General features: G+C 40.4%; 1 protein-coding gene across 6 annotated transcripts in view; it reads left to right on the plus strand.

Moving 5' to 3' along the window:
- Positions 1–26,399, plus strand: part of RSRC1 (arginine and serine rich coiled-coil 1) — a 326,235-nt gene extending 299,836 nt beyond the window's left edge. For all 6 annotated transcript variants that reach the window (XM_080916538.1, XM_080916542.1, XM_080916541.1 and 3 more), the window contains exons 8-10: positions 19,272–19,378; positions 25,382–25,534; positions 26,066–26,399. In XM_080916538.1, coding sequence (XP_080772664.1) covers positions 19,272–19,378; positions 25,382–25,534; positions 26,066–26,158 — 353 coding nt within the window. In that variant the 3' untranslated portion in view covers positions 26,159–26,399. The remainder of the gene's footprint in view (positions 1–19,271; positions 19,379–25,381; positions 25,535–26,065) is intronic.
- Positions 26,400–26,626: the final 227 nt, after the last annotated feature.

The raw sequence follows: 26,626 nt of genomic DNA on the forward strand, positions 1-26,626 counted from the left end.
CCTAGTGGGTCAAAACATATACCACTGTGATCTGTGAAGTATCAAATAAATACTATATTTAGAGTTTAAGCTATTGGATATGGTAGAAATTTGGAGGTGGCTTCATGTGGTTGGCATGTGAGCTATAACTTTTGCAGAAGGAAAACTGGTGTTGGGAAGACTAGATGACAGGCATCCAGCCTGAGGGAAGAACACAAACAGAAGCAATGTAAACAGAATTTTATTTTAGGGTTTCTTGTAATGTTTAGGGTAAATAATTTTTGGAGAGGTAAATTCTAAACTGAGGTAAAGAAAAAAATAAAGCATTGTGAAGATTAAAAACAAACTTTTGGGGAGGAGGAATGGGATGAGGAACTGTGGGAGGGGGAACTGGGGGAAGGCTGAAATGTAAATAAAATAATTTTTAAAAGAATTCCAAGTTAGAACTTATAAATGTGTCACAGATGTGAAGAAGTATAAATGGATGTCTCAGTCCTGAATGCTGCTGAGATGTGTTTTTATTAATGTTGTTATAGTGTATGCCTACATCGACATTATGTAAATTGATTTAATGCTATTTAAAGGAAAATAAGTAGACTTATGATCAAACGTAGAAACTTCCTGATAAAGCAGCACACATGAAAGCTAGTGCAGAAAGAGCATAGCTTCCTAGAGAGCTTAGAATGGGGTGAGAGCTAATATGGCTGGAACTGAAAAGGATGTGTTCCATGGATAAGTCCTTACACTGACCAACCCTCAGTCAGTGGAGCCCCAGACAAGTGGTTGATGCCACAGGTTGTCCTCAGAACAGATTCTTTTTTAAATATTGTGTGGTGCTCTTTTGTAAAAAAAAGTTCTTTATTATATTCCGCCCTCTGCCTGCATATGTGCCTGCCCGCAGGCCAGAAGAGGGCGCCAGATCCCATTACAGATGGCTGTGAGCCACCATGTGGGTGCTGGGAATTGAACTCAGGACCTCTGGGAGAGCAGCCAGTGCTCTAACCACTGAGCCATCTCTCCAGCCCTGGATTATACATGTGTGTGTGTGTGTGTGTGTGTCTGTGTCTGTGTCTGTGTGTCTGTGTGTGTGTGCACACGCGCTATAGACTATTAGACTACTGTTAGAAAGTCCATTGTTGTAAAGAAGAAGTGTGTGTAGCAGGAAGCATGGGGAGAAGAACACTTGAGAGAAGTGTGTTGTCTTTATGTGTGACGTACTGGTAGAGCTCACTCTTACAGTGAGGTTAGGAATGTGCTCTGCGGACCAAAACAACAGTCAGGAAGGGAATTTTCAACAGTGCTCACGTTTTCTTTTTTTGATTTGTGTGTGTGTGTGTGTGCTTGTTTTGAATATCGTGTCTGTGTCTGGGATGGCCTCATTTGCTCAATTCATCCTCCTGCCTCCACTTCCTGAGTAGCTGGAATGACAGGCTGGGGCCTTAGACCTAACTTTCAAATTGCAATGAAGAACTTTTTGTGTAACTTTTTCCTTATTTAACTTAGTTTTTAATCTGGAGCATTAAATATTGTTGTAGGTTTTTATTTTTTTAAAGACTATATTAGTTTTTCAGTAAGCATTATTAGTTAGGTGGTTTGGACTTTGCTTCTGAAAGGGTTAATCGGTGCCTAGTTGCAATCACCAGGTTCCGCATGGCCCCACAATAGTGCTCTGAGGTTAGGACCGCACTCTGCCTCTCTGTCCTACTCCGTCCCTTAGCCTTTGCTTTCTGTGTCTTAGATGGGGAGCCGCGTCACGTCTGCCTTTCGACTTGTTCTCCCTCTATTCATACCCTAGTCTCATCTTCTTTACCTAACTATCCATAGTGTACAGTATGCTGTGGATTATGTGTATTATATCTAGTAGAATATATATATATATATATATATATATATATATAAAATGCTGAATAAATGTTACCTTGTGTTCCTTATGAATATGACCTGTACATTTCTTTTCAGAAATGTTATATCATTGACAGATCTAAACATTAATAATTTAATTATTTTCATGCTGTTCTTTTTCTTTTATGGATCAATTATATATATATATATATATATATATATATATATATATATATATCAAATATTACCTATATATGTCAAAAATTATCTGATAAGTTTACCTCATTAACTATATGGAACAGGTGAGGATAAAACCATAAGAAAATACATTCAGTTGTTATCAGTGTTTACATTTGATTTGAATAGACATTAGGTTACAATATTTCCCTGTAGACCCTATAATATAATGGATACTCTTCGAATAAACTATTTGAAGATGATTTATTGGAGGGAGCCACTACAGTGAGAGCCTCTTAGTTGCTTTCTAGCTCTGTATTCTGTAGGTAGTCAGCTAGCGCGTACCTCAGCCATGTCAGTCCAGCTACCTGGCTCTCAAACGTCACGGCCTATCACTGTGCACACACTTTGTTCCTTTCATGCTGCATTAAGAAAGTTATTTGTTTTGCAAAATTAATATTAAAAATAGGAACATGGTACCAAATACCTATAACAAATCTATGTTTATCATACTATATTTTACATAACATTTAGGGTTGTTTTTTGTTTTGTTTTTTTTTTTTTTTTTTTTTTTTTTTGTACCACCTAATGACCAGTGAGTCATAAAGAATCACAAATTCTTTAGTGAGTATTTAGGGGGAAATTATTTTGATTATTCTATGGCAAACATGGAAAGATTTGATTTGTTCATTTAATGATATTCTGTCCTGGTCATAATAAATAAAGCATGGTTTTAGAATAGAGATATCTCTCCTCAGTAATTCGATCACTTACTACCTTAGTGAGTTATCTGTTATTTCTCTCATTAAGTAGACATGTGAAGCCATCCGTCTGTTGTTTGACAATATTCTTAGGGAGACATTAACCCCAGATAGGGAGCTGACAACAGACAAAGTAAGACTGAAGTTTGAACTGGCAAGACAACGGGGTAGGGCTTTTACTCACAGGAGGATGGGGGTCTACTGACAGGAAGAGAAATGGCTCAGCCTAGGGAATCACTGGAAAGCTGGAGTTCACTGCATCCCGTGTAAGCTGCCTGACTAGCTGGACAGTATCTCCCTCCACAAGTCAGCTCAGTTGGTCTGAGCTTTTGGTAGACAGCTAGGTTAGTGTCTGCCTGTTCTTAGTGCCCCAAGTAGTCTGAGAATCTTCTATCTGCTTGTCTAAGAGTATGTGTCAGGGTCCTTACTGCTTCTGTGTGCGTAGGGAAGGAAAGGACTAGCAGATCTGGTCAGTTTCAGAGACTTCCTAAGCATCAGGAACTTCCCTGCAACCATGTGCCGAAAGATGCTTCCCTCCAAAATGAAATGCTTTGTCACAGGAAAGTGCTCACACATCTGTCCCATTGGCTTTCTCTTGAAGGAGTCGCTTTCCCCACCATAGCCCTCCAGATGTGATTTGCAGTAACTCTGGTGGCTGCTTTTGTCAAAATCACCAGTATTTCTCTTTTGATAAGTCAAGTGAATTTTTTCTGCCTTCCAGAAACATTCAAACTAACTATTTCCTTTGATTTTCTACCAGTCCTGATTTTTTTTTCTCTCTATCCAGTGTCCCATTGTCTGTTAACTAATTCACAGACATGGCTTTTCTGGTTTTCTCCTTAGGTAAATTTTTCATTTTCACTATATCTTTACCCGTCCTTATTGCTACTTCCAAGTTAACTTTTTTAGGCTAGGTTTTCTCTGAACTCAGACATGAAATTTTTTTTTTCTTTTCTTTTTAACATCTTTTTTAAACAAAAGCTGTTTCAATCTGTAGTCTCCCAAAATGAACTTTGAACTCTACTCCTAAACTGTTCTCATTTAAATGTCTGGGCCATGGTTTATCCAGTTGCTTGAAAGCCAACCCGGGTTCCTTTATTTCCTTTATCCTTCCGTCAAAATGTGTTGACTCTTCATCTAACTTGTGTTTTCGTCTTTCCCGTTAAACTGGCCTAGACGCTCATCGTGTCTTACTTGGGCTGTAACAAGAGTTTCACAGTTCACGGTTCTCCACCCCCTTCATGTGCTGCCATCACCAGTGTCCCTTCGAGAGTTCTCTTCGTGCCTAGACCATTCCCTCTTTTGAAGGGGACAGGGACAGTTGTCACAGAAGCCTTCTATGTCCTTTTCTCAACTGTTAGTCTGCGGTCATCAATATCCCTGCAAAAGTCGCTTCCTTGCCCTTCGTAGTCACCAGCAGAATGGAGCGTAGACTTCACCTGGTTTCTGGCTACAACATAGGCCATGGACCTCCGCATAGCTCCAGGCAGCAGCACAGGCCACGGACATCGCCATGGTCATCTGTAGCGAGAACACATCCTCTGTGAGGAGAAAAGAGAAGCTTAGAGTGCTGAAGGACAGACAGCCTAACTGTGGAAGTGGTTAAAGAATTTAAAAGACAAACAAGATTATCTGGGGCTTTGAAAATAAGTGTCTTAGTTAATGTTCTATTACTGTGACCAAGGCAACTCCTATAGAAGAGAACATTTGTTCAGTTTCAGAGAGTTGCTCCATGACCAGGGCAGTAAGCATGGTTATAAGCAGGCAGGCATGAAGCTACACTTTACATCCTGGTCTACAGGTAGGAAGAACTCACTCACTCTGTCTCTTGCACAGAAAGGGGGAAGGAAAGAAGGGGGAGGAAAAGAGAAAGAGAGACAGAGAGAGCTCAAAGCCACCCCAGTGATACATCTCCCCCAAGAAGGCCAAACCTGTTAATCCTACCTAAACAGTCCACCAACTAGGAACCAAACGTTCAAATATATGAGCCTGTGGTGACCATTCTCACTCAAACCACCACAGTGAGAGTATGGAGTTTGAATTGTACTGTAGATGTGACAGGAAGCCAATGCTATGTAATAAACTGAATTTATGAACTGGAAGAAAGGAAAATAAGGCTATGGAGGCTATGGTAGATGAGTCTAGAAATTGGAAAGTATGTCAAGACCAGAGCTCATGATTTAAGGGTTATCAGGTATTTATTTTGAAAGTCATAAATTTAGATTGTATGAATTTTGAGTCACCTAGAGAGTAGATATAAAAGGAATAAGAGCCCCAAAAGTGCCTTGGTCTATCCTAAGGTTTACAGGAACCAGTGTAGGAAAACTGAGGGCAGGAAGTAGAAGGAAAACCAAACCAAACATGTACCATGTCATGAATGCCAAACCAAAACAGTATTCCAGTAATGAGAAAGGAAGAGATAGAAATGTAATATTTCTTTTACAAGGTTCATCATTAAGTAATTTCAAAAACAATGAAAAAGTAACACTTAGATATTTGCTCTATAAATTCTTATGAGAGATTAATAACTTTTTCCCAATATTTTACAAAAGAAAGAGATTCTTTAAAGTTTTCTTCCCTAACAAAGAATAGTTCTTTGGCCATACTGCCTTCTCTTCATCAGTTCGTCTTCTCATTCAGCAAGTTCACTGACTTCTATGAGTGTTTAATAGGACCCAAGCACTGTTCTTTTTAGATCTTAAAAGCAGATTGTTCAGAACCCTAGTTTATACTTGTCTGGCCACTTTCATTTTTTAACAAATTTCAGCACTATTGATAAACTTCTGTCCTAGGTCAGGTTTTGGTTTTGTTTTGTTTTGGGGTGGGCTGGGGCGTGGGAGGTGGGTTTAGGTTTTTTGTTTTGTTTTGGATATTTATTTACACTTCAAATGTTATCCCCTTTCCTGGTTCCCCACACACACACAAATCCCCTATCCTGTCCCCTCTTCTGTGAGGGTGCTCCCCCGCCTCACCACCTTAGCATTCCCCTATAATGAGGCATCAAGAGTCCCATTGATGCCGGATAAAGCCATCCTCTGCTACATATGCAGCTGGAACCATGGGTCCCTCCATGTGTGCTCTTTGGTTGGTGGTTTAGTCCCTGGGAGCTCTGACAGGAGCCTGATATAGCTGTATCCTGAGAGGATGCACCAGAACCTGACTAATACAGAGGTTCGCAGCCAACCGTTGGAACTGAGCACGGGGGTCCCAGTGGAGGAGTTAGGGAAGGACTGAAGGAGCTGAAGGGGTTTGCAACACCTTAGGTAGAACAACAGTATCCACCAACCAGACCTCCCAGAGCACCCAGGTCAAGGTTTTCTTTAAGCTTACAGCTGGGCAGTGTCTCCGCATAAACAGACACAAAAGACTGAATAATTCTCTTAGCAGTCATGACCTGAAGAACACTGACCTTAGTGGAATCCTGCCTTCCGCCATTATATACGTTTGAACAAAGACTGTTTCATAGTCAGTCATTTTGGTCAGTGTGTATAGTGTACAAAATTGTGCGGTTAGCACATCAAGGAGACACTGAAATTTACTTCTAAGTCCATTTCCAGAGCACTGTGGTCAGATGGCGTTCTGGCATGCTGGACAGTAATTGCTCCCAGAGACTGGTTTTACTGTCTGGCTAATCGCTGTCTCATTGCTTCTGGATTATTGACCCTCTGTCCATCTTGCTGCCAGGATCAAGCACTGAGTCAGCTTGTAAAACCTCTTCTTGAAATGTTTTAAAATTAATTGTGGATTTGCAGTGGTTTCATTGTCAAAGGTATGTTTTTAATACCTACATTGTAATATGATAGTTTGTAGCAATTAAATGAATTTGAGTAGTACTTCGTGCATGTATGTGGATGCATACATACATATGTAATGAACATACAGGTTTACTGTTACAGATCAGAATGTTACTCTACCCTTTTCACTGCTTCTTCCTGGACTAGAGTGTCAGACTTATGCAGCCTAAGTGGTGCCCCCTGACTGCCTACTTGCAGTCCACCAATGGATGTGTGCACCTTAGGAAGTTTCCACGGTTGTCCACTTGTGTGCACTGATTCCAGAGTTCCGCTGAGACTTTGATACTCACAGAGTGATTGCCGCTAACACAGAAATCATGTGTCATCTGAGCATCAGTTACGTATCAGTATGTAGTGTAAATCCTTAACAGTTAAAATGATGAAAGTGTTAGCAAAATTCTCGCTAATTATGTTGCTGTGCTTTGAAACCAGGCCCTAGAGCTGCTGCCTTCCCGCACTCATTGCCCACAGTCGGACCTGCGAGCATCAGCTGTTGAAAGGACTCAGCTCCCCTCAGCACTTTGCTTAAACTGTCCCAATTGCTTCTGTCTACAGCCCTTCTTGTCTTATTGGTTCCCAGAGTTTGCCACCCACCGCCATTCCCTCCAGATCAGTCAGTCTTACAAAGCCCTGCTCTCCGCCATGAGAGAGCAAACTCCGGTGTTAAAGGCTCACCTGCCTCCTTTATCCACACTCTCACTGCAGCAACACCATGTCCTAACTCAGAAGAATGGAATGTCCTGGTCAAACCTGAGTAGCAGTGCAGTTTAACTGTGATTCTCAAGCTCAGAACAAAACTTTCAGGCACAGTTCACCTACAGATAGGAAAGAACCCCTCTATTATTTGTTTCGTAACTTAAGGTATTGTTTTTATCATGAAAACATTATTAGCAAAAAGCAAACTAATGGCAGTACTTCTTTCCTGCAGTTGATTTCTCCCCAAAGCCACTGAAGGAAGACTAGAATACGTCCATTTTCCACCTCTCGGTGCCCTTGCTTCTCCCTTCTTTCCTGCTCCTATCAGAGCTGAATGGCACTGTGTATGCCTCAGTTTCTTTGAGCTAATGTAAAGGCTAAGCTTGCTTTCTTCACTGACACCAAATTGTATTATAAATAGCTTACAATAAGGAACATTTTCACCATTTTATAAAGGATGTGATCGTCATTGATCTAGAATTTTAGTTGAGAAGTTTACTACTCCTTTTCTTAATTTGTTAAATGAAAACCATTTAGCAATTTTGCCAAAATATGTTAATTTTAAAAATTCAGGAGACTAGTTTGTCATAATATATTCATAGCATCATCAAGGAAATTGAGCTTATCTAAAGTTATCAACAATGAACTCAGACAATGGAGACTCTCATTTTCTTGAATCAACCTGATTAATTGTATTCAACATGGAAAAATAGCCCATAATGTCAGGACTTATTGTAGAAAAAATTCCACAAACAATAGTTAAGATGTGTACAATAACCTAGAGACACATTTAAAATAACTTTTTCAACTTGATAACCCAATGATAGGAAGATAAATACAATTTTTAAATGAACAAAAGAATTTAACTTACATTTCAGTTACTGAGTGGCCAAAATTTCATGAACCATTTCAGAACTTACTAATCATCCAGAAAAATACACATTGAAACAGAAGTGAGATGTCACTATATACCAATTAAAATGCTACAATTTAAAATCTGAGCAAATGCTGAAGACATTGAACAACTAGTCCACGAACTGTTGGCGGGAGTGTAAAGTGACACAGCTGAGCTTTAGAACAGTTGGGCAGTTTGTGGTGGCAGTGCAAGGGATCGAATCCAGGACCTCAGACCTTAGATCCTCTACCATTGAACTCCGTTCACATCCAGCTTGCCAATTCCACATGCATCCCATAAATTCCAGCCACTGTAATGTTAAGATACTAGCCAGCCAAAACCGTCCTTACAGGACACGGCTGGAGACACAGAGGGTTACAGCACTTGCCATGCATCTCTGGAACCCTCGGTCGGGAGAAAGACCTGCCTCTGGAAAGTCACTCTAAGTCCACACATACACTGTGACAGAGCACCTTCCCCACGTCATATCACTCGCTCCCCAAATTTGTAACTTCTGTTAGTAAATAATGTCACCCATTAGAAAGTTTAAGCCAATTTCAGTCTTACTTCATTTACAGGATTCCCCGACTGCATGAGGTGTTTCCTTAGCCTTTGCATCTCTGCTAATGTTCAGTTAGTTATATACTTGGACATTTTATATGTTATTTTAACTCTGAAAGAGATATAGGAAGGATGGTAGCAAATGAAAGAAAACATTGTTTTTGATTTTGGGTGGGTTGGTTACACATAATATTTTGTTATAATGTGATACAGTATTTTAAAAGAAATATTATAAACTATAAGTACTATAAAAATAATAATTACTAAAATTACAGCTTTAAAATAAACTCAATTGAGGCCTAACTTAAAGCATTGTGAGCTTTTCCTTCTAAGTTTCTTGATCCAAATACAGCACGCTTGTTTTTAAAACTATATAGAAGTCACAGCTTTCTACCGACAGCCTTGATGTTCAAATATGAATATGGTAAGCATCTACTTATGCCATAATGACATCCCAGATATTAACCTCTTTCCCATCCTCACTATTCCTTATCCAGATTAAAAAATATATCAAAAATAAAAACAAAGAACTGGTCAGGAATGGAAACTTAAGACAGAAGTCAGCCGCCACCATCTCCTCTCCAAGTTAACATCTCCAGTGTTTGTTTTGGTCAGCTCTTGGCCTTGCTTCCCTTGCCTGCTTCTTTACACCGGTGCTGGCGCAGCACTGTGCCTCTGCGGCTCGAAGCCGATGCGACCAACACTCCCAACATTTTCTGCAGATTTTACTTCATTCATCTTCATGCAGGCAGAGCATAACTTACAGACAGAGAGGAATTGCTGCAAGACTCAGGATGCAGGCTCGAGCTTTTGTTTTGTTTAATCTTCTTCCACCTGTGAGCAAACATCCCGGTGCTGTGGGAGTGTGGGACACAGGTGTGTCCTGTTGCCTTATTTGGGACAGAGAATTGATACATGTATTGTCTGTGGGCTCAGGGGTTCTTCTGAGAAATACGTCTTTATTTTATCATCATCTCCTAATAACCCAGAACTTCCCCTTTGCAGAACATGAGGCCCTGGAGTCACTATGTGTCCTTATAATTTACCTTTGGACAAATGAATCTTTTAGTCTTGTATTGCTCTTCACCTTGTCTTACTGATATTCAAGTTCTCGATGTTTTAAATGAATATTTAGGATTAGAGGTGTAGCTCAATGGACAAGTGCAAGGCCCTGGATTTGATCCACCACAAAAATAAATGAATAATATAAGGATTTTGTCCTAAGACAGTTATCCTAAGCAAAAGCACTAAAGGTTTTGAAACCTAAGTTATTCTGTTTTAGGTAGTTGTTCTTGTAAATGTTTGATCAGCCATTATTAATATTCTTCTTGTCCTTAATTGATTATGAAAGGTATAACTTTGATACAATAATTTTTATCTTAAATCACAGAAATAACTTTATATTTGAACCTAAATGTCAGTATGAATTTGTGAGATCTTATTTTTATATGAATACCTGTATTTTATAATATATGTGATTTGTGTGTGTTTATTAGAGCTATATTTGACTACATTTACATACACCAAGATTTATATAAAGGCATTAGGAAAACAGGCACAGTCACTCATGGATATTAGTTATATATAAAGGTTACTGAGGATGCAAAGATATAAAAGATAGAAGAACCTAGTAATTGCCTTTAAGATCAGAGCACAAAGCATTAGTTTGGATTTTACAAGGCCAGCCAGCAACAAAAGAGCAGTAATTTATGAGCTCAGCGTAAAAGAATAGCATAATTGCATTAAAAATTAATGCTAATGAACACTAAAATGGGGAAGGTGGTTATGATGAAAGTTTGTATTCATCTTCCCTGGTTTGAATGATGGCTAGTGGCTTGATTAATGGCTTAATTTCTATCAATTAGCGGGGAAAAATCTCCTGTGAGACAAGGGTAAATTGAGCATTGAATTACATATCTTGCTTTTGTGTGCTAAGAAAAAAGAGCTGCGTATCTCTGGTGTTAGCCACAGTGACAAATGTGCTGTGCCCCGAGATGTCTGCAGCAGCTCTCTGACAGGCGGACTGTGTGGTTATAGGTGTTGGATGGAGAAGGCTGGCAGACAGCATTCACTCTCCGTTCCTTAGAAACAGTCAGCGCCCATCCACAGAATCTTAATTAGAGTCAATAACAATTCGGGAATTAAAATGGACAGCAGACAGCAACTGCAGATTCCTCATTCTAATCTAGTAATCTGGGCTTCTCAATCATGCCTTTCTTCTACCTTGTTACAATGCAAATAAAATAAAAATAAAATCCTCCAGCAGCCTTAGTTCTATAGCTTGGTTGAAATGATCATTTCTTCTCATTGCATTAAAGTAAACATGACTCCTTAGGCTAACCACATAAACCTAAGCAAGCATAAAATAGTCAAATTCATAGACACTGTGATCTTTGTCTAACAATTGTTGCACACAGTAAATAAAGAAATCTGAAGTGAAAATTTTTTCTGCTTGTGTTATTTGTAGGTTTAAGTGGGAAGGGCTACTAGGTTCTTAAGGTACTTTATTTTTTGTTCATTCTAAAGGTTTTAAGAATATGGTGTAATAATTTCTTTAAAATTCTGTTTAATAATAGAAGATTCTGAAAAGACAATTCTATAATCCATGTGAAAATAGTGTCAGAGGAGCAAGGCCATGTATACATCTCTTCTACAAGTAGAGCTATGTACCATTTTGCTATATGAAGAAACATTAGAATGCAGAACAGTTACAATCCAAAGTACATTTGTTATTTCTAGTAAATGGACAAAGTGAGGGAAAACAATTTTTTGTGTGGTGTAAAAGGGAAAATAATTCATTTTAGAAGCAGTGGCTAAATCACCGGTCCGAGTTGGTTCCAGCACCACCTACCCACATGATCTTGGCTGAGTTCCTGGTTTGCTTTCGTTTCTCATCTTGCAGTGAGAATGGTCATGTCAGCCCAGCAGCTACGACAGGGAGATAAAGTCTGAAGTAGTTATTAGCCCATCCTGCCTCAAGTCCGACCCGTGGCTGCTCCTCCTACCAGCTCAGTATATATGGCATGCTTGGTACCATTTGAATGAAAACTTTGTCTCCACCAAGTTCCTGTTGGAGAGGCTTCACAAATACACAGAGCAAGAGTTTTGTTCATCAAACTACAGCAAATTTGCTTTGAACATAGATTCTACCACTTGAGATAGATCATACCAAGGGAAACGGCAAAACCTCCTGTATGTCAAAGTACTGGATCCTGGCAGTTGTGACAATTTAGTAATTTCCCCATTCACCACACTGCCCTGCCCACATTGTGTGGCCTGGAGGGATAAAGCCATAGGGGCCTTGGTAAGTTCTTTGAGGTGTGCACCAGGATGCCTTCCAGTGTTCCTATTCTCTGTGCATTCTCAGAGGCTTTCCTGCCACGCCTCAGAATGAGTGAACCAAAGCCAATCACAGAGTCAAAACAATTTGGTGGCTTTACTGTCCTTAGTGCTCTAACTGAATGGCATTAGGTGTGTATCTATAGTAGCATGCATTTACTGTTTGTAACAATCTACTAACCTCGCACTAAGTAGAAGAGGATCACTAGGATTTTCACAGCTACTTTTTCATGTTATCCTTTTATGCTGAAGTGTCAGTGTGTCGGGGTGTTCTTGCCTGTTTCCCTGTCTAACATAGTTCCCATAGCTCCTTTCTAACCCTCTACCTGGCTCATATATGTATGTATTATGGGGTACCCATCTTATTTGTTTATTACTTGTCTCCCTACTTGAAATATAAGCTCCCTGAAAGGAACATTCAACTTCTAAATCCAGGCATTCAGAGCAGTGCCTGGTGTGGTGAGTGTGTTTAGGTATTTGGACGGAAGAAGAACGGGGAGGGAATCTCTCACTCCTCCTGAGGAATGTAGCCCATTATTATCCTCATACAAGAAAAGAGAGCTCAGACCTCCACAGCTCCTTTGCCCAAGGCTACAATGACTTGTAAGTAGCAGGGAAAGTTTGACCCAGACAGTCTTTAGGATGGAAACTAAAGCTATAGCTTAGGAGGCTGGAGAGATGGACCAGTTGTTAAAAGCACTGTCTTCCAGATGACCGGGCTTCAATTTCCAGCATTCACATAGAGGAATCATCTGTAACTCCATTTCCAGGGATCCAGTGCCCTCTTCTGGCCTCTTTGGGAACAAGCCATTCTTGCAGGCAAAGTGTTTAGCAAATACTAAAATGTTGGATTTTCTTAAGTCACTTGCACAGCAACATTTTATTCTTAATGTTTTAATGCTCTTTGATTTTTATCTATTCAACAAACATATAAGAATTGCTCACTCAACAACATAGCGCCCTCTACTCAGCTCTTAAGTTACCACAGAGAGGTGTCTCGTCTCCTAGCTGAGGAGATAGAGCTGCCACTCACGCAGAGGTCATGATCAGTGTGAGAAAGCATATGCTAAGAGCCAGGTGAATTATGGAAGAGGTCTCTCTTCACACCAGTGGCAAGTGACAGCATCATTAAAACATGTATAGATACAGCCTTAGATGACAGTGAAAACTTTCTAAGTGAAGTTTTGTTTTTATGAGTCACAATGGCCCGATTCACTTGTACTTTTTATAATGTTTAACTGAAATTCTTTGATAGAATGGTCACACTGAAATTATTTCTTATTTAACATGCCAGAGTGAGTATTTTAATATGAGGTGAGCTTGTGTAGACCCCAACCAACCACTGCTTGTGAAAAACACTTGAAGAGCCTCTGCTTTCTGTAGGACTCAGGGTTCCTGGCATCAGCTTCCAGAAGCTTCTAGACAAGGCCCTTTCTACCTAAGGAGTTTTCTGATTTTTCAGGTTGTTCATGGATATAATTTTGGGGATTTGTTTTCAAGCATGTGCTTTATGAACAGTTTATAAATGTTAATAGGTTTCTAATGTATCCCTTTTTAAAGAAATATTGAAGACATATTGGTTTGTGTAACAGATATGTACATAAAATGTGTTCAGTGGTAAAAGTATAAATCTGGTGTGAAGCGTACCATCTTCCATCCTGTGTGGCTACTATAACTGTGTGGCTTTCACTGCATTACATAGCCTTTGGTTCCGCTTCATAGTCTGGCTCTGCTTAATTTTGCTGAGAATTTTTTTTTTGCAACTTTTTATGCTAAAGCTTATAAAGAAAAAGGATAAATTGTTTTTACAAGAAAGCAACAACTATTTGTAAATTTTTTGTTTCTAAATAATTTAAATTTTCTAATTTTATTTACCTACACATTCTATTGACAAACAACTTTCCTACTCAAGTGTGTTGTGTTTTTCCTCATCCGTGTAAAGCACATGGAAGAGCTTTGCAGCACAGAGGTTGATCCTTTTTATTTAAACCTGGATGTTCATGGAGATTTTGTATTCTTGGCTGGTATCCAAGTCAATTGAATCTGGAAATTGGGTAATACTTTGTATTATTAATGGATTTGTAGCAGTAGTGTCAGTGTATAAACATATTTTCCTGGAACAATATCATAAATAACTCAGTAACCTAGACCAACTGACCCAAATTTTTTGTTGACATAAAACGCATTTTAACTTTAGATAAGTTCATAAAATATTAATAACTGGAAGGAACCAGTTGACAATGAGCTCTTTGCATGTGTTAAAGATCTCTTTGAAGCACCCGTTGTCCTCGTCCCAATATGACGTCTTGGGCAATAGTGCCATCTGCTGTTGCTGTCCTCTTACTGCTGTTCCAGGGACTTATTAATGTTTGTAATAAAAAACTGAAATGTAGACTAAAACTATATTTCCAAATAAAATTTAAAAATTGCATTGTACTTCATTTTATCTGTTTCACACTGTAAATCTGTGTCATCGTTGATGCACAAATTGGCTACATTTTAAAAGAAAACTTTGTAAATACTATTATAAATTGAAATTGTCCGTAACTTCAAACAGGAGAGCTTATTTTTATATATAAAATCAACAGTAATAACATTTCACTTTCACAAAAAAGAAATCAAAATTATCTTCTACAAAATTAATTAATGCTTGTATTTTATCTCAAAATGGGTTCTTGGTTCCTTTTTAGGAGAGAGAGAGAGAGAGAGAGAGAGAGAGAGAGAGAGAGAGAGAAAGAGAGAGAGAGAGAGCGTGTGTGCACAGACATAACATCTGGCAAGGAATTCATTCCTAACAATATACCTGTAGAAATCACTAAGTGCTAATGAATGTGTTTCCTTCTTGTTCCCCTTGTTAAGGTTTCAATGTTATTCTTCTAGTAAGTTTTGTCCTTCATGCTGACAATCAAATTCAGAAGGAACCTGCTTCTCTGTCCCTAAGCTCTAGCTACTGAACTTGCTCTCCAGTGTTCCTCTGGCTTTGAGTTGGGGTTTTCCATGTCACTTAAGCTGGCCTGGGACTCCTGCCACAGCTCAGTCAAGCTTGAACTCAGTTTCCTGCCTCATCGCCCCAGGTACTAGGATTTCACGAGGCCTGTACCATGAAGCCAGACTTCTAATAATTTTTGTTTCTCTTTCTTCCTTTGTGGCTAATAAGATGATTCTGTGCATTCGTGTGAGCACGCTGAAAGAGTAATGATTTAACACACTTGCTCGATCTTAAATTGATGCAGAAGTTTTTTAAGTGGCCTTTAACAAAGAACCTGAACTCAAAATACCATGTTATGTGCTATTGGTGTGTTACATTAAAATAGCATGTTATGTGCTATTGGTGTGTTACATTAAAATAGCATGTTATGTGCTATTGGTGTGTTATATCCATTCCCAAAACTGCAAGGTTATGCCCATGACTCATATTTGTGGATGTTGATACTAGAACTTTGAATATGGAGCAATTTAAAGTATTTTATGGTTATTGTTTTCAGATAATATGGAGCTGAGCTATTATTATAAAGCAGAAATTTTGCATCTCCCATGCATCTTCCTATTTTTAATTTAAGTGTCATTGTTGCTGGCTTGGGTTGAGCATTACAAGATGAAAGCTGTGTGGCTTGTTTTCACACCGTAAAGCAGGCAAGCTGGCTTCTACTCCGTGCCCTGTCACCTTGTTAGTCCCGAGGTGATTTTTTCCTAAAGGACAAAGATAATGTTCTGTTTTCTTTAATCTTTCTTCTCTCCTTTATAATTTCTACAATGCTATTTTAATAAGCATGCTGGCCCTTTGGCCGGGGTCTGCGATACCACGTTTATTTATATTAGGCACTAGCTGTATTTCCAAAGTTAAAGCTACAAACACTACACGCTTTGGAGATCAGTACTGTTTCTCAGTTCACCTCTGACATTTAATACTAATGATGTGCTTTGCAAATCCAAATGAGAGAATATGTTAGACAGAGAAAAAAAATCCAAGAGATCTAGTAGCTGATACATAGGAGGCATCATCCTTAAGTCAGAAATAAGGGCTTGTTGAGAATTTGTGATAGTAAATAATCCTGGTAAAACTGAGTTTGTTTTTTTTTTTTAAGAAAAAAATATGTTTTCAAGGAGACATTTAAGTTGGTACCTATTTTTTGTTATTTTTCTCTGCCAGAGCATTCTTCCTATGCATAGAACCTTAAAAATTACACATTAGTAAGGGATGCATTAATATTAATACATTAGCCAGACAAAGAATCTCTCATTTTATATGCTCAGTACATCACATAATTAAAATCCAAAGAACCTTTTATACTAAAGCAAAGGGAGCTATTTGCTGCTCTGCAGCGCTTGGGCAGTGTGGACTTATACAGAAAAGTGTCCTTCATAAGATGGGGCGAGGTTTTTTAACGCAATGTCAATGTTATGAACCTTTTCCTCTTGTGTTCTTCATGTCTGTCTCGGTGGCAGTCCGCACATTTAGGCCAGGGCTGCTGGAAGGAGGGCTGCTCACATGCAGATCCTTACCTGTGGCCGGCCGGCTAGTTCTCACACACTAACCCAGCCACTAGACATACAGTCCAAACCCCGAAACTTGAGCTGCCTTAGCTGAGTGTCCATTGGCTCCTGGTTGTATTGGCATAAGTGTCGGGCGAGAGTTTCAACAAGAGTGTAATTTTGTTTTGTCCAGCCAATGTGTGGAAAAGAAAACACAAAAATAAGAATTGACACCTTAGTCCTGCTTCTTACTCAAATGCTGTCTGAAAGAGAACTACTTCAGTAGCCTTGTCATTGTTTGAGCATTCATACAAGGATCATCATAAAACTACATAGTAGTGACCATCGCTGTGCAGGAGTAACAGACGCTCTGAGGGGTGGGAGTTGTTGCGAAGACATCGAGGTAGAGAGGAGTGCAGTATACGTACGAGTGCCTCACATCGGCTTGTGAGCCACAGAAGCTAGATTCAAACCAAATAAAAATAATTACCTTTGGGTTTCAGGAAGAATGAAGGCTCTGGGGTTAGAAAAAAAACAATGTTTCTGAATTGTAATGTTTACAATTTAACCTAGAACTACATCACAACTTAAAAACATGTTAGTCATAGAGCAAGATGTAAAAATAAAAAATAAACTGAAGCAAATGAATAACCCTATAAAATTTAGTAGCATAATCAAATAGAGAATTATCTCAAGTAACTTAAAGCATAGTGTTTTGACAGTTCATCAGATAAATGTTAAGGTCAAGAACAAATTTTAATAACATACATTAACACCCTTTGTGGTTTATAGGAATCATTGCCATTTTATTTTTTAATCTAATGCATACCTAAATGGGAAATGAATCATTTCAACAACATTGTTAATGTTAAATATTTTAGCATATGAAAAGATACGTAACTATAAAATTACTTCCAATCATAATTGTTAATTTAGGTAATAGTAACATTTTCTCTCCTAGAAGATCTTTTCCCTACACATTAGAAAGGCTTGGGAAGTGGTGGCCGTTCAGCTATGATGGCTGTGCTGCAGACCCTTCCGACAGGAGTGGACAGGTGGCTCATGTCACCTGAGGGACAGGAGCTGTGTAAGGTGGCCCTGGCTTCACTACTAGGGATCAGACACAGGACCCAGAGTGAACAATGTAAGCGTCATTGAAACTATTTACACATTGTTGTGAGTTCATTACTGACACCTTTGCTAACCTGGGGACTGAAAACACTAAAGAGAGATGGAGGCTGTGGGGACGCAGTGGGTGAAAGTGTTGGCCACCCAAACCCGGTGAGTCAGGCTCAGTCTCCAGCTCACAGGGAAGGAGAGAAGCAGGACCCAGCTGTCCTCTGCACTGCACACGCGTGCCATCAGAAGTGTGCTTTCCTGTGCTCACACTCAGAGTTTTAGAGAGGAAATGTTTTTGTTACCCCATAATACAGGCTGATTTCAGTCACTGACAGCTAATGCAAGAATGTCCCCCATGTAAAAATTCAGAAGTAATGAATACAAGAGAAGTCGTATTTTATGACTTCTAATTAGATAACTGAGTTCAGAGGCAAACATTAATGTTACTAAACCACTAGTTGAAAGATTTATGAAGAACTTTGTAATGGAAAGGGTCAGATTGGCATCATCACCTTGAACCCATTGATCAATCTGAACATCAAGACAGGTAGTCAGCGTGACTCCTGATTTAACGTAAGAAAAATTATGCAACAGTAGCATTTATAAGTTTTGAAGATTTATTTATTTTTATCTTATGTGTATATGTGAGTGCCTGCATGTATGTATGTGTACCACATGCATGCCTGGTACATGTAGAAACCAGAAGCATACCTCAGATTCCCTGAAAATGATGCTATAGGTAGTTGTGAGCTGCCCAGTGGGTGCTGGCAACTGAACTCAGGATCTTTCCAAGGACAGCAATGGCTCCTAACCACTGAGCCATCTCTCCAAACCTCAAAATGATCAAAATAAACGGAGCCAGAATGGAGGCAGGTCACCATGCTAATCTGCACCAACAGTGGATGATAGAAAACTGTGTTGGATGACATCATGAGGTTAAGGCCAGCCAGATCCAGAAGGCAGGAAACTACGGAATAAGTAGTTGCTCAGTAAACAAGTGACAGTGAAGAGGGGGAGGCTCTGCATGATCTAGAGACCAAGAAATCCTGCCACCAAGCATGTGTCATGTGGATCTTGGTTTGTATCTTGTTCAAACAAGCTACTGTATAAAGACATTGTTTATACCAGTGTAAAATTAAACATGAGCATGCAAATTATATTTAATTACTGGTAATCTGAGTCCTGACCAACAGAATTATGATAATGTTAATATTATTGATGTTACATCTTAATCTGTAGAGTTGACCAAACTGTATGTGGTCTGGAGTTTGTTTTTGTGTAATAGGTCCTCTTGGATTTCTTTTACATGCTCTAGGTTTCCACCCCAAAATATATGAGACTGCAAAGTGTTAAAGATGGTTATGGGAGGTTTTGTTGTTCTTTCATTCCTTTTGTATGTTTTCATAATAAAATGTTAAAAGTAGAGGGAAGGGGCTTAGAATTGCCAAAATCACAATAGCAGTGCCTCCTCAGTAAGCTTTAGCTTTTAGATGAAAGACTTAGTTTCTAGGCATATTTTATTTTTGAAACTCAAGAAGGACAGTACTTAGTACAGCTTGACTTAGTATTTTCATTTGTGGGTGTAGTGTTGGTAAGAAGCTTGTACTAAAGTACTCTAACATTTCTCTTTTTTAGACCAAGCCACCCTGGTAGAACAGGTAAAAAGAGTAAAAGAAATTGAAGCAATTGAAAGTGATTCTTTTGTTCAGCAGACATTCAGATCAAGTAAAGACGTGAAAAAGGTAAGTGTCCACATGGATGTTCTGAGCCTTTGGGTTCCAGTTAGAGGAGGGTGTTACGAATGGATTTTGCTGAGATCTGACTGCTTCCTCCTATATGGATGGGTGAGGAAGGGAGTGCCAGTCATGTGGTGAGAGAATACATCAACAAAGATTCACTGCAAGCATGGCTCTGGTACTGTTTGTATTTTAAAGTTTATCCAAGCAGCTGCGGTGTCACCACATACGATGCTGTGACTGTACTGCTCCTTCCAGTAGAAGCAGGGTTTTTTTTTAACGTGTGTGTGCATACGTTTTGAATTGTTATTCCTAGATAGATTTTTTTTTGAGGACTTTAAATGCTAATGCTATTGTTCAAACAGAAGACGGGGGATCTCTGGTCTTGTCCAGGTGTGTGTCACTTCGTCGGCTTCAGTAGAGAAGAGCTTTGATGGCATTTCAAAGTCTGTACATGTACAAGTATAGTAAAGCTGTATAACATACTAATGATAGTCACTTATTTTTCTGGTATCAGGTTTATAAGTAGTTATATTCTGGATCTTACATGTTTTTTTATAAGATGAAGCTACTTTTCACGTTTGCATTATTTAATGTCTCAAAAGTTACCCTTGAAAAATATTGTACCTATTTAAATTCTCACTAAAAGTGCAAGGGGCCTTCTGTCTTTTAAACAAATTCTGTTTCATGTTTACTAACCTGATAATGTAAGAACTATCAAATTGTTTATTCCTATAGAACTTCTGGTGTTAATGAGATCCAGAATTTTTAATTACCTAATACATTTAAATATAGACTATTCCAAAGAATGAGTTGGGCGATATTTGTCAGGTATGGACTGGATGGCCTTGGGTGGGCCACAGCGCTGTGCTGTCAGTGTTCCTTCCGTCTGAACTTGCAGTGGCGTGATGGCACGGTGGCGGGGTGGTGGGGTGGTGGGGTGGCGCGGTGGTGGGGTGGCGGGGTGGTGGGGTGGTGGGGTGGCGGGGTGGCGGGGTGGCGGGGTGGCGGGATGGTGGGATGGTGGGGTGGTGGGGTGGTGAGTGGCAGGGTAATGGGGTGGCGGGGTGGCGGGGTGGTGGGGTGGCGCGGTGGTGGGGTGGCGCGGTGGTGGGGTGGCGGGGTGGTGGGATGGCGGGGTGGCGGGGTGTTGGGATGGCGGGGTGTTGGGATGGCGGGGTGGTGGGGTGGTGGGGTGGTGAGGTGGTGGGTGGTGGGATGGCGGGGTGGCGGGGTGGTGGGGTGGTGCGGTGGCGGGGTGGTGCGGTGGCGGGTGGCGGGGTGGCGCGGTGGTGGGGTGGTGGGGTGGTGGGGTGGTGGGGTGGTGCGGCACCACAGCTCCTGACAGCCACAGCTACAAAACGGAGATAGAGGCATTGGACTTAGGGTCTTATTCTTGCATAGTATAAATCCATTTATCTAAAGAAGGATTTGTTCGTGGGTTTGGTCTTAACTGTACTTATTTTCCAAACTTCATTCTGAATTCTCTATTGGCTTTGGATGTTCTTATAATGAGTGAACGATTTTTTTCTGTGGAAATGCTACTCCACAACCTATAGACTGGCCTTTGTTCTACAATACTTTCCTATCTGGCTCAAGGTATTGTTTCTGTTTACATTTATTTTTAACTCGGGTTTTCCTTCATGAAAGCGTATGTGGTAAGGATTGATGTTTTAACAGAAGAGTCTGCTAAGGCCTCCGGAGATGGCATTCACCTCTTAATACACAGTAAAGTCTTAGCCATCGAGCACGTGGCCGTTATTACTAACTGTGCTTCAGAATGATCAGAAGGGCAGAGACGCCCTAACAAGAGTAAATGTACCCTCCTCTGAGGTATAAAATGAGGGACAATGCATTAGCTTAGAAAGTGGCATCGCTGTCTGGTCTGAAATGTCTGTCTGCAGTGTAAGGCAAGGACTCGGGATGCCTAAGAAGATGAATTATTTATGAGGAGATTACTTAGCAAAGAGAAGTAAATTATCCTGAGTACTATTTCATCCATGTCCTCAGAAGACATGATGGACTCTCCTTGCTGCATAGTAAAGATGAACTCTCCCAAGGACTAAATCACCCAGGGCCCAACTTTCTGGATCCTTGTCCTCTGAACAGTCATGTGCACTCAGTATAAAGTTTCCTTCTCTAAAGAAGGCTGCCGTGCTTGGCTACCTTCTCACCTGTGGCTTTCCACTGACTAAGGAAGAAAATGCCTCATAGCAGTGACACGCTAGACACACCGAGCATCCTACAACACATCGCAATCTTTAAAGGAAGGTGCAGCTTGTTTAAAATGCTGTCCCACATAAACTTGGCCCCAGCTGTATAGCCCTAAGACTGTTGTGTCTAGCAGATAATCCCCCAGTGTTCATAAGGAGAGTAGAAAGCCCTGTGCAGCACGAGTAACAGAGTGCAGCTTGGTCTGCACACGGGTTCCCCGACAGCTGGAGCCCGGGCTGTCCTCCTGACTGGGCGCCTTGTCTGGCCTCAGTGGGAGAGGATATGTCTAGTCCTGCAGTGACTTGATGTACCAGAGGAGGAAGGGGGGTAAAGGAAGGGGCTGTGTGAGTGGAGATTTGGAGGAGAGGTGGGGCTGTAATCAGGGTGTAAAGTGAATAAATTAATTAATGAAAGGGGGGGTTGTTTTAAAAAAAAAAAAAAAAAACCTGTGCAACATAGGCATTTCTGCTAATTGGAGGATTAGGAAAGTCATTTTCCAGTTGTACCACCAGGTGACAGCATTGCACAAAGGCAGAAGCTCTATGGTCCAGTGCTGAGAATTTTTTTTATGGCTGAGCCAAATTTTTCTCACACATTTTCCATCACTGAGAAGCATCTATTAGTTTTAAACTTTAAATTTTAATTTAAAATTTAAACTTCCATGCTCCAATCCTAGCTTGTTAATGTTGGGCTTAGGCAAGAGCTCTTTCTTGCAAGGGTAAAGGTGTGTTTGTATGTCAGCACACGGGGAACGGGGGGGGGGGGGTGACAAAAAAGCCAGGCATGGTCACATGTGTGCTGTGGGGCAAACAGGTCCCTGGGTCCTCCTGGACTAGCTCCGTGAGAGACCCTGTCAGTGGAATAAAGCATGAGTTCTGGGACAGGACTCCCCCGTCCTCCCCCATGATTGGACACCGACACCCACTGTGGGAAACACACGGGAAACAGAGCAAGAGTGACTGGCCTGTGTAACGAGAGTGATACTTGAAGAGAACCCACCGCTCCTCCGCATCTTTTCAAGGCAGTTCAACTTGTGGTCAGCATCCCCACCTAAGCCGTATGGAGCATGCCAAATGGTCCTTATGAGGCGGCGTGCACCACCACACACTGACTCCTCGAGTCTTGTTGAACTGACTCGTGTCCCATTCTCTCACACAGAATATTGGGTTTGCCTTTAACTCAGTTTCATAACTGTGCATTGTAACTTTATCACTAGGGCCGTGTGCCTTCTAGGCTCAGTAGATAAGAGATACACAAATGTTTGAAACCTGGATGGCATGGGAGGGGCAATGATGCCTCCAAAATATAAGAAAAATGCCAAATAAAATGTAATCAGTTTCTTTTAATATGTATAAAATTAACATTGTGATTCACATGAATATAATTGGTTATTGATAAGCATACTTTCATTTGGAATCACTTTGTAAGAATGTCTGCTTTTCTTTGATTTCCCAGAAATACAGCCTTCAGGGTCATTTTGTCTCTAAGTCTTTCTTATGCATGCAGACCAGCTTCCTTTAGTGTGAAAATGAAATCAGTCTGAATCAAATAAAGTGCTAAGACAATGAATAAATCTTACCATTAAGCATTAGTTCATCTGGGATGAAGAGTCCGTCAAATATTTGTCTTGTAGGCATAAGGGCTGGGATTCCATCCTCAGAACCCCATATAAAAGTGTGGTGCTGTGTTTGTAATCTCAGCACTGGAGACGCAGAGTCAGGAGGACTCCCCGCAGCCACTGACCAGCAGCCTAGCCTGTTTGGTGACCTGCATAAGAGACTCTTTATCGAGAACCAGCATAGACAGTACCTGAGGAACAGCACCATGCAGGCACACACGCATGCACGCATGTACACACACACTCAGACACATTCGCATAAGCAGGCAGACACACAGGGACTTCTGTTACTGACCAGCACAGGAGGACTTTCCCTTCTACCAAACAGCTATGGAAGCTGACAAGCTCTGCTATTAGGCAGCCGTCAGCAGATGAACGCCGTACCATGAGTGAAACAACGTGCCTCCCAGTTCCTGGCCTCTGCCTGAAATCAGCTTCCTGTCCTGGCGCTGAGTGGTCGTGCGGCCATCTTAGCAAGTGCTAGTCAAGGGACTGGGCTGCAGTGTCTCACTGCACAGTATCTACGCTGGCCTCCCTCCCTTCTGATTTTACAGTGTTCCCTCTGGCTAAAGCACTCTCTTCCTTCCTCCTATGTCTTAAATTTTACCTTGTAAATAAAAGATACTGTCCCTAGGCACACAATCTGAACTAGACTCGCTCTCCAATCCCCATCATTTTGTGTCAGTATCTTATTTATTTCCTGTGAGCATATACTGTGGCTAATAATTAGGTATTTATTGTTATAAGTGTGTTTATAATCTGGTAATTCAGTCAGCAACACTCGCCAGCAAACTCAGGGTCCTGTTCCAATTTATTCTCCCTCTGTCTCTGGGGTTTACCAAGCAATGTTTAATGAGACAGTTGAATTGATTGGTCTCCAAATTGAAAATAAATAATCTAAAAAAACTTAATTAATTTGTGTACAACTCATCCTCTAGGCATTTTCCATAGTGATATTTGTTTAGAGCTTCATTCAAAAAATGGGTGTTAAGAAGTAGATATAAGTCAAAAGAAAATAGAAATGAAGTAAAGTAGAAAAAGACTACAGAGAGCTGACCGCCCGTTCCTCTGCTCTGTTCTGTTTAACTTCAGAGTCTTATCTGATTCATACCATTCCGTCCCTGCAGTCACCCATCAGGCCACCGCTCTGTCAGGGAGACTGAAGTCTGCCTGAGTCAGCACCGCAGGTTCCTTCCAGGCAGTGATTTCCCCGCCTTTGTGCCCCAGCACTGAGTGCGGTGTGCGGGCAAACCCTGCATGCACTTGAGGGGCAGTAAGAATGTTAGTTTTATTCTTACAGAATATGATGGACATTTTTAAAGCTTTTATTTCAAAGTACTTTTAAATAATCTAAATAGCTAACCTATGAGTCCACCAGTGGATGATGTTCAGATCAGAGCGTACACGGGAACGTTCTTCAGCAACGTTACAGTGAGGTGTTGGTGTGCCATCACACTAGTGGCTCTTTAAAATGCGAGGCTAAATGAAGACCGTTCGTGGCATGGCTCCCTTTACACAAAATACCCAGACTAGGCACAGCCTAGATCGGTTGGCTTCCTTTTCTCCAGTGGCTGGAGAAATAGGAAGTGACTGCTAATAGATATGGAATGTTGGAAGGAATAATAAAGATATTCTGAAACAGGTCATGAGAGCATTTGTACAGTTGTGTGGATATGCTAAAGTATGGTATGGGACTTATAGCTTAATAATAGATGTGTATTTTAAAGGTATTATTTGAATTTTTCTTTATATCTGAGGCCAATTTAATGCTAGAAGTATAATGCGACTTTTGATTATCATAATATACACACCAAGCATATGTGTATGTTTGTGCATGTATGTATGCATATGTGTATGTTTGTGCAGGTATGTATGCATATGTGTATGTTTGTGCAGGTATGTATGCATATGTGTATGTTTGTGCATGTATGTATGCATATGTGTATGTTTCAGTAGAAAAGACTAAACACTGATTTCATAAGAAATGCATAGTGATCGTAGAAAATTTTAAAACTCTCCTTCACACTTGTTTGTGTTTCTTTGAATACATTTTTCCTCGTTCAGGAATGACTGTCATCTCAGAGGAGACCAAGCAGAGCTATTACTGTTCAGTATTTGCTATTGTGAAACCCAATTGCTAAACGTAGGTTATGCTGATTACTGTGTTGCACTTTCAGTCAGTAGAGCCAAGTGAAGTGAAGCAAGTGACTCCAGCATCAGGACCAGCATCAGTAGCTGCTGACCCACCCAGCACTGGAAAGGAAATAGATCCTGACAGCATCCCCACGACTATCAAGTACCAAGATGACAATTCTCTAGCTCATCCAAATGTGAGACCCTTAAACCTATCGCATCTGCTCTCTGAGTCACCCAAAGTTGTCCTTTTCCTCTGACACTAGGAAGACCAGTGCAGAAGGGTTCAAGGCTTTCCTTTGCTACAAATGGGCAACTGACCTCAAGCCTTTTAATCTGGTGTTGTGTAAACATGTTTCCTGACTTCCAAAACTGTTCTTAAGAAAAATGATCAAAAATAGAAAAAAAATTAATAACTGAAATGGGAACGTTTTATGCAGTCAACATTCTAATGCTAGCCTGCCATTGGCTTTTCAGCTGTGACCCTGTCACTGATACATAGTCTGTGTCCTGACGTGACTGTTTCTCAGAAAGGACCTCGCAGGTGTAGGCTGTGAAGTTGCCGGTCAGGTTACCCCTTTACTTCAAGACTCCTGACACTGCTGCCTCACAGTGGGTGGGGCCAAGCAGTAAAGGCGGCATCAGGGCTGAGCGACACACACTTGCTCTGTCACCGTTCCTGTTGTGTCACATCAGCTAACTCTTCCTTCTCCTTTCTTTTACTGCAGTTGTTCATTGGAAAAGCTGAAGCTGAAGAGAAGTGGTTCAAGAGACTGATAGCTCTCCGACAAGAAAGACTGATGGGCAGTCCCGTGGCCTGAGCAATAGACTCATGGTTGGATTGACGGGAAGCTTGAAATGTTAGGTTTGTAAATACCAATATTAACTTTCACTCTTAAAAACAACTTAACCAATTACATGAGAAAAGAAATCTCATATCTGCCCTCATGTTTAACTAAATATTTGGTAACTTGAATCAAACACCGTGGATAGTGAATCTGCTATGAAAGTTTTAAGTGCATGAACACATTATACTGTTAATAAAGCAAATAATAAAAAATGTTGGTGTTAAAATAAACAAATACTCAGTAGTGTTTCTCATTACAATTGTTACAAAGTCATGGTTCTGACCCACTATTTGATAATTTTATATACAAGACCCATATTATTTAATATAAGATTTCATCTCCTGTGTAGTAGGAAACTCTTTTTGAATTCCTCGGCTCACCTTTCTTAAGGATTGGGGCACCATAAAAGGTTCACTACAAGGTTTAAGCAGTGATCATGTT

This window comes from Micromys minutus (genome assembly GCF_963924665.1).
Source record: "Micromys minutus genome assembly, chromosome: 4".
NCBI lineage: Eukaryota > Metazoa > Chordata > Mammalia > Rodentia > Muridae > Micromys > Micromys minutus.